The sequence below is a fragment of the Chelonoidis abingdonii genome, chromosome 1, assembly GCF_003597395.2.
Source record: "Chelonoidis abingdonii isolate Lonesome George chromosome 1, CheloAbing_2.0, whole genome shotgun sequence".
NCBI lineage: Eukaryota > Metazoa > Chordata > Testudines > Testudinidae > Chelonoidis > Chelonoidis abingdonii.
In genome coordinates this window covers 367043942-367052808 of record NC_133769.1, presented here as the reverse complement: position 1 = coordinate 367052808, position 8867 = coordinate 367043942, and the positions used below count along the sequence as shown (strand labels likewise).

General features: G+C 52.0%; 1 protein-coding gene across 2 annotated transcripts in view; it reads left to right on the top strand.

Annotated features, from left to right (window-relative positions):
- Window positions 1–8867, top strand: part of STARD10 (StAR related lipid transfer domain containing 10) — a 53898-nt gene that overhangs the window by 39074 nt on the left and 5957 nt on the right. Inside the window, exon 2 of one of the 2 annotated variants that reach the window (XM_032792587.2) lies at window positions 7790–7937. In XM_032792587.2, the coding sequence (XP_032648478.1) occupies window positions 7790–7937 (148 nt within the window). The remainder of the gene's footprint in view (window positions 1–7789; window positions 7938–8867) is intronic. The other variant, XM_075061853.1, reaches the window with a different exon arrangement.

The window sequence follows — 8867 nt, the reverse complement described above, 5'->3', positions numbered from 1 at the left end:
CCACAGCCAAGTTTTCCAGGCGTTTCGGCCCCCTCAGTTCCCCAAACTTTCCTTGGGGACCCCTTCCAAGACCCAAACCCGGGTTCTCCTATTTATCTCATCCCCAGTCCCCCCACTTCTCCCTGGGTGAGTCTGGGCCATGCTATACTTAACTCCTGAATAACAACCAGAGAGGCAACTAGCTTCCCCCGAGGGGACTATGCATTTCAAACCTAGTAGCTCACGACAAGAGATTCAACCCTCCTCTTGTCCCGTAGCTTTCCCGCCCTCGCGGACCTAGGAAGTAGACACAGAGCTTGGGCTTTTCCCCCCCCCTAGCCTGGCCACCAGAATTCCTCTGCCTCACTAGCGAAAAAAACTCCCACATTTTAAAAAGAAACTTTATATAAAAAAAGAAAATACACGAACCAATAAGTACTGATTAGAAACTCAATACGAGGAATATGCACTTATAAGAAAATAAGAATAGCCCCAATTAAACCAGTCCAGCAAATCAACACCCACGTAAATACAAATCAAGACATCACAGCCGATTACTTTGTTCCCTTTGTTACTCACGGACGTTTAGATAGAATATTGAAAGAAGATGGAGTTACAGAAGAAAAGTGTTTACTCACAGCCGCAGGAAAAAACAAAAAAGAGCCCAGAACAAAGCCGCAAGACCAAACCTCCAGAGGTTCCCACCCTTACTTTTAAAAATCCGGTTTCCTGATTGGTCCTCTGGTCAGGTGTTTGGTTCCCTTTGTAAACCCTTTACAGTAAAAGAAAATTAACCCTTACCTATCTACTTATGACAGCCCCCCACCCAGTGTTCCTGTCCCCCAGCACCCCCACTGCCCAGGGCAGGTGAAGGATCCTCTTGGGAGAATACGGACATATGGTAGCCCTGTTGGTACAAAAGATACATACTGTGGCACATCCCTTAAATCAGAACTTTTTTTATAGGGAACCGGTTGTTAAGATTTTGGCAGCTCATCACTGGTGAGGGCCCCATGACTTCTGAAGCAGGAGGACCTGACTTCCGTTCCCTCTGTGGCTGTGAAGCTCTGAGGGGGGTGCGCAGCATCCTGATGCGCATGCAGTTCTAGCCGACTGCAGATTTGTTCCAGTGCTGTACCTGTGTGAATACCATCAGCTTTTCCATAGCAGCACCACGCTGTGAGCTGATATTTTGCTCATCTCCTGTTGATCCGTCTAGGTTTTCTTTGCTTTCCAGATACCGACCTGAGGGCAGGTTATGTTGGCTGTTGTCTAGGCAGAGGAAAGACATGTGACTCCTAGTTCTGAATCGCCTCTGCTCACAGGCGGCCCTGCTGTTCTAATCCTCTCATGTGAAGGCTTTCGTTCCTCATCCCAGCACAAAGCACGTTGGTTTCTCGCTTTCTGCTAGGTTGTAAAATCACCTTGCTCCTGTGTTCCTTTGGTGCTCTGCCCCTTCAGTCTGTGTTCTGGAGTCTCTCTTATCCTCCCGAGCATCTCTCGATGGTGGCTATGTTTATCTCTGCTTCGCTGTGCAGTTGTCAGTCCCACACGGCATGGGATTGTCTCAAGACACCGGCTATTCTTTTGTAGCAATCAAGTCGGGAAAGAACAGATGTGATAAACGTGGCAGATCCATGGAAAGAACGTGTGACTGTGACTCTCTGTATTGACTCAAGCAAATCCCCCTTGTCTTAGCTCACCGATCTCATGAGTTCCATGCCACCTCTCACATGCTGACCGCTGTGCATCAAACTATGCGGCGCTCCGGTTTCCGCTTCACTGTCGCGCCCCCATTTCAGTGGGTTTCTCCTAATCTGTATGAGTTTGAAGCCATCACCTGCGGGGTCAAAGCGAGTGACCACGAAGGATTGCCCCAGGTTTATCAGAGAGTCGAAGCCCGACTGTAAGTCCATAGCAGTGGTGGTAATCCTGGGGCAATTTTATAGCTCGCTTCTTCGCCCTCTCCCTGAGCACCAGCAGGGATCCGTTCTTCATAGCAGCTGGGGCTGGAAGGTGAAAGGTTTTGGTATTCATTGACTGTACAAGGAGGGGACACACTTCATTAGGAGCATCCTTTTTATTTCCAGCTGTCTAATCTAATCTGTTTCCCTGGCCCTCCATTGCCAGGGTATCTGAGTGACTAGTTCCAGACATAAGCCTGTGTATGGCACAGGACATCTATCCCAGGGAAGTCCGTCTGTCTGTCCCTCCCTTCGTGGTGTGTGTTCAGGAGAGTTCAGTGAAACCAGTGAATGGGATTAATACAAACAAGAGCAGCACATTGTGATAACCAGACTTCAATCGTACCAGGCACCCTAGTTCTCACCTGCATTTTATTCATAATAATTGTAATCTCTGGCTCTTATGTAAAGCTTTTTTCATCAGCAGACCTCAAAGGACTTTCTGACTTTCTTTGGAAAACCATTCCCCTTTTTTAACAGATGGGGAACCAAGGCACCGAGGGGCCATCACCTGGTAGGCCATTGCCAGAGCCGTGAATGAACCCAGGTCTCTTGTGTCCCACTCTAGTGCTGTAGCCACTAGGCAAGACTTCCTCTTAGTGCTGGTAATTACCCCAGCCCTCCCACGAGGAACCTCTGATGAGGGGTCCCAAGCCGTGCCTTACCACGGACGTAAAGTGTTTAACTACTGAGCCTCTCTGCCTCCCCACTCTGCACCATCCTTCGGGGTAAAGCCAGGGCTTGGTTCACCCATTCTCCTTAGCGATGTCCTGGTCCTACACAGGAGCCCATCCGTCTGCTAGTGGAGCAGGTGCAGTTGTTGGGTGCTCCTAGTTCAGACCTGCGTGGTTCTCTTCATTCTTTGGAGAGCCTCTCTCCTGGCTGCCTGCAGCTGCTGGGGATCTCCTCAGGCTGGGTGACGCCACAACTTGGCTGTGTCTACACAGGCGTTTTTCTGATCTTCCGCCACTGCAGTGTCAATGTTTGGAGTAACCCACCCCACCCAGTGCTGTCTCCCTGTGGTGGTGGCTGGGCCATAGAGCGAGCTACAGCGTTAGCTAACTGAGCTCTCTTAGCTCGAGTAGGGCCGTGTGTGCTCAGAACCCGGGGTCACAGGTTTGGTCCCAATTGGCCAGCCAGGGTGCGGGTGTTTCAACCACCATGCTCTGAGCAGGGTTTGGTGGTGGGGTAACGCTGGAGGCTGGGTTAGATGAGGCTGAAGGGTCTCATGGCTGTAAGGGGGAGTGCTGCCCGTGGACGTGCCTGGGCATCAGTTCTGGCAAAGGCAGCCTTGCTGCCCGGCCTCCCTCGGAGACAAGCACAGCGGCAAAGCAATTCCATGCAGTTGGTGTTCCTGGAGCAGGTGGCTTCGCTCAGCGCAGGCCCCCCGAGGAGTAGAGTCCTCCAGCGCGCACACTCACACCTGGAGCTCCTCAGCCTGGAAAACATGCTCCGGAAATGGGCTGATCCTCTGACAGCCTGTTCTCAGGCACCGAGTTCAGAGAGTTTTGCTGCCGCTGTCGATGGCAGCAGGGTCAGGGCCTCAGAACAGAGAGGGGTGTCTGTGCAAGGGAAGACTGGGTGCTCTGAGCTGGGAGCAAGTGGGTAGGGAGCTCGGAGGAGGAGGCCTGGCTGGGATTCTGCACTGAGGAATCTGTCGGGGTGTCTGATATTGGACACTGCTAATGCAGTGGGGAGATGGATGTTTCCTGAGAGCATCCTGTCCACTCCACACAGCTGCTTGAGTGAGAGTCACTGAAACAGACCCATAATTAAAGCACCCTGCCTGTCCCTGTGACATCCTGTGTGACATGAACTAACCCAGTCCCATGGTGTGAGGAGCTGGAAGGAGGGCAGGGTATTTCTGGATGCCAGTTGAAGGAGAGCGGCTTGGAGGTCGAGTGGTCAGAACACAGGCCTGGGGCCAGGGATTCCCGAGCTGATAGATTGATTTATTTTATTTTTGAAGGCTAGAAGAGACCATTATGGTCCTCTAGTCTGACCTCTTGCATAGCACAGGCCAGAGAACTTTGCCACCATAATTCCTGCATCAAGCCCATGGCTTCTGGTGGAGCTGGAGCAGAGCTCTTAGACCACCTGTCTTGATGTAAAGACTCCAGGTGATGGAGGATTCTCCCTGTCCCTTCCTAAGTTGTTCCAATTGTTAATTCCCCTCCCTGTTAAATTCAGATGAGAAATAAGGCACAACTTTTACTTAGCTTCAGCTCCCAGCCATTGGCTCCTACTGGCTCTTTCTGCTAGATCAAAGAGCCCACTGCTATCAAATCTCCTCCCCAAGTAGGTACGTAGACTCTGTGATCGTGACCTCTGATCCTTCTGTTGAATGAGTAATTTGAGCTGCTTGACTCTCTCTCAATACTAGGCAGATGGATTTTCCTGACCTCAAACTGTTCTCTTAGCTCTTCTCTGAAGCCTTTCTGATTTTTTCACCTCCTTTTTGAAACGCAGACCCCAGAACCGTACCCAGCACTCCGGGAATGCTAATGCCGTATGCGGAGGTGACAGCCTCACCCTGCTCCGACTTGCTGTTCCTCTGCTTATACGCCCCAGGGCTGTGTTCGCCCTCTTACGGCATGGCTGCGCCGCAGCTGGGCCTGAGCCTCTCAGCCCGGGCCAGCAGACTTGAGCTAGCAGGGCTCGTGCTAGTGCACTGAAAATAATGGTGGGGCCATGGGCAAAGGGTTGGACCCATCCTGCCTGCCAGGTCCAAAGTGAGGTGGCCAGCCCCGGCCTCCGCCGGCATGGGAACGTCACGGCTATTCTTAGCACCCTAGCACAAGTCTGTCAAGCAGGGCTGGACTGCTCACTCCAGCTGCAGTGTAGACATTCCCATAATTGTGCCGGGACGTCACGTCCTGATTCCTGTCCCTTGCCCTTTGGTCCCCGATGTTACTGAACCTCCCAGGTCTCCGCTTCTCTGCCCGTGAAATGGGAATAATTAGATCTGCCTGTTCCGAGGATCTGCTGGCAACTGTATGATTGTTACTGCAGACGGCGAAGCAGAGGTGGAAAGGAGCTGACGCTTTATATTTTGATCAATTAAAGCTGCCTCTGATCCCATTGTGCCCCCTCTGGGTCTGGATCACATCCCAGCTTTGATCATCCAGCTCAGAGGCTGCTGACTTTGGGCAATTGAGCTTTGCAGTTCAGTGGGAGAGGATTTAGAAGGCATTTTCGCCTCCCTCCATCCCTGATGGGATGGACAGAGAGAGGGTGAAGGAAATTTAACTCCAGACACCCTATGGTAAGGATGTTTTGATTGCTCTGAGCTGAAGAGCCATTGACGGACCATGTGACTTGTCCAGGGGTCTTGGCTTCCAAGATGCTGCGGCCATAGGCTGGGTTTTCATCAGATCTCATGCACTAGTAGTCAGGCTGGGCCAATAGATGGGCAGGAAAATCCAAGTGCTGCAGGGTGCAGTGTTGGGGATTCGGCAGGTGGCCCTCTTCCCTCTCACTAGAATCTGTACAAAATAGTGGCCCAGCATTGTCGCAGGGGGTGCTGTGCTGCTGACCTTCTTAAGGACTCAAATATCCCACTTCATGTTGTTTTTCCAAGAGTAGGGATGTTGGCTCCAGAGTCCTGGCTGAATATCATATCTAGTGATATATGGGACTGCATCCCACCTTGCTATAACTACCCCTTGCCCCACCTTCAGTGGGGTACAGCATTCTTCACTTCCTGTCCTAAATGGCTCCGTAGCTTCTGCGCTGCGTTGCTCAACAGCTGCCACCTTCCTCCCCAGAGCTGGCTGCATTTCAGTGGTGAAGGAGGCGATCTCTGCCGGTGCACAGCCTATGAAGCGCTGTGAGGCACAGGCGTTCTATATGCGTCAGTTAATATGCTGAGAAATGGCGCTCTGTCAGCTCTTAAATCAAGACTCCAGCTATAGGTTATCGTGTGGCATTGGTTTCCACGTTGAAGCCCATTTTAATATCCTCTGATCATAGCTGCTACGTCACTGACCTGTGGGGATGGGGGGGAGGGCATCCTTTGGGAGGTAGTGCTGCTCCGTAGCCAGCTGTCGATCTTCAAACCTCTGTAATCTCATCCTATCAGACCCTGTTGATGTTCCACTCGGGACGAGACAGCTCCCCGGTTCCTTTGCCAGAGACTTGCTGCATCTGACGGCAGTTGAATAGGGCCTGAGGGAATCAGTGCAATACAGACTTCATGACACAGAGGGAGCTAGAGGCAGCGAGAGAAATGCACAGTTGACTTGAACCCACTTATTCGTTTGTGCAGTGCCTGAAACCAGGAGGCCCTGGTCAGTGCCTGCAAGAGACATAATGATTCTGCTGCTGGCTTGATTGGCTGACTGAATCTTGTGGTGCGGGGGGGGGGGGGGGGGGTTTAAATTGGTAAAACCCCTGAAAAAGGAGGCTAATCGACACAGGACATCTGCGGGGGAGACTGGTCTAAATAACCACTTACCTTGAGGTAGCCCGCTTGGCGGTGCAGTGTGTTCTCAATTTCAAAACGTTGATTAAGCCGGTGACCTACCTTCACAACGGTTGTGCTCTGCAAGCAGGTGCTATGCCTGGAGGTGCCTCCCAGCCCCCTGTCCCATGAGATGGCTCACACCTGTGTAGTGCCCATTGGGTGAGATGTATGTGCCTCTCCGAAAGCTTCTGGAAGGAGTAACGGTGGTTAAATCAGCTCTCCTCATGCCATTTATCTGCCATGCGTATACAACACCTATTGCCACTGTACTGGAGCACTTAACAATCTTCAGTTCATGGGGCAGAGCACTTTACAGATGGGGAAACTGAGGCACACAGTGTCTAAGTGACTTGCCCCTGTCACAGAGGCAGAGCAAGGGGGGGGACATAGGAGACCTGGGTTCGAGTCCTCGTTTAGTGCCTAACCCCTGGGTTGTCCTTCCTTCTCTGATCTGCAGATATTTCCCTGCCTTCGCAGGTCTGTGCCCCGAACAGCTTGCGGTCTATGGGCCAGGCCAAGCCGATCCTGTAGGATTCCAGGCACCAACCTGGAGCGGGGCTGTCACAGCTTCCTACTCAGATTTGAACCTTAGCGTTCATAAAATGAGAAGCTAGCATGAAACCTCCAAGCTTAATTACCAGCTTAGATCTGATATCGCTGCCACCAGCCAAGTGATTTCCAGGACTTGGCTCCCTCTCTGGTTTCCCAAAACCTTCTCTGGGGGACCCCAAGACTCAGAAGCCCTGAGTCTTACCACAAAGGGAAATAAACCCTCCCCTTGTCTCCTCTATCTTCCAGCTTCGCCCTCCCGTTATCCTGCAATACTTATTAACTCCTTGGAATCCATATTTTATCAATTACCTTCCTCCGCTCTTCTTCCCTGACTTATGCAGATGTTCAAACCTAGTCAATGCAACACAAAGAATCCCCCTCCCTTCGTCCTTAGCCTTTAAAAGAGAAAAAAAAGACACCAATATTCCTGTATCAGCTACAACAGGCAATTACTTAAAAGAAAAATAGTGTAATAAATCATGCCATTATTCAAAAAGATATCCAATTTAAACATTCCAGCAAACTAACACATGTATTTAATACAGAAAACATCCAATCCATGTTTTTCTCCTTACTCACAACTTGAACTGAGATTAAAGCTTGAGATAAAAGATCCCTCATAGCCGGAGCCAGACAAAAACACAGACCAAACATTCCGTCCCTGAGCTTTGAAAAATCCGGTTTCCTGATTGGTCCTCTGGTCAGGTGTTTGGTTCCCTTTGTTAACCCTTTACAGGTGAAAGAAACATTAACCCTTAGCTATCTGTTTATAACAGGGGCAATGGCCCTTCTTGCATGTGTCAGGTTCTCAATTGGTCTGTCTCTGCAGTGCAGGATGGAGTGCAAGGACATCGCTGCGGAGACGCTCTATGACGTGCTGCACGACATCGAGTACCGGAAAAAGTGGGACACGAACGTCATAGAGACCTTCGACATTGGGAAGCTGACGGTCAACTCGGATGTGGGCTACTACGCCTGTGAGGAGCTGGGGGGAGCAGGGCTGAGTCCCAGGGGAATAGAGGCCCCCCTCCCCCCAATCTGTGCAGCAGTTGTACTCAGTGGCTGCTGTAGAGGATGGGGCTGGTTAGTGGGTTGCTCTGGAGGGCCTTGAAGTGGGCGCTAGCACTGGAGCACCAGGCTGGGCACAGGGTTCGGACAGCGTCGGGTCAGTCGTCTCTCTAATGCGCCTGATCTGCTGCATTTAGCATGAACAGAGCCCACAGCAAGGAGGGAGCGGGGCCAGGGACACTGAAGGGGCAGCATTGTCCTCTGCTGAAAGGCTGGAGGTGGGAGCAAGGGATCTCGGACGATGTGGGGGGTTAGTGGTGTGGGGATGTGGGACCTGAGCATCCTGAGGAGAAGCCCAGCATAAATGCTTAGATAAAGAGAAGGTCTGGGGAATGTATTAGGGTGGGGGCGATGGGAGAGGGGGCAGGGAATGGATACTAGTGTGGGGCTGACAGGGCGGAGGGTGGGGAATGGATGCTGACGGGATGGGTTCTGGGAATGGGTACTAATGTGGGGCTGACGGGGCAGGGGGTGGGGAATGGATACTGGGGGGCTGATGGGATGGTGGGATGGGTTCTGGGAATGGATATTAATGTGGGGCTGACAGGCAGGGGGTGCGTAATGGATACTGGGGGGGCTGACAGGATGGGTTCTGGGAATGGATACTAGAGTGGGGCTGATGGGGTGGGCGGGGAATGGATACTGGGGGGGCTGATGGGATGGTGGGATGGGTTCTGGGAATGGATATTAGCGTGAGGCTGACGGGGCGGGGGGTGGGGAATGGATACTGGGGGCGCTGACGGGATGGTGGGTGGGTTCTGGGAATGGGTACTAACGTGGGGCTGACGGGGCAGGGGTTGGAGAATGGATACTTGGGAGGGCTGATGGGGGGGGGGGGG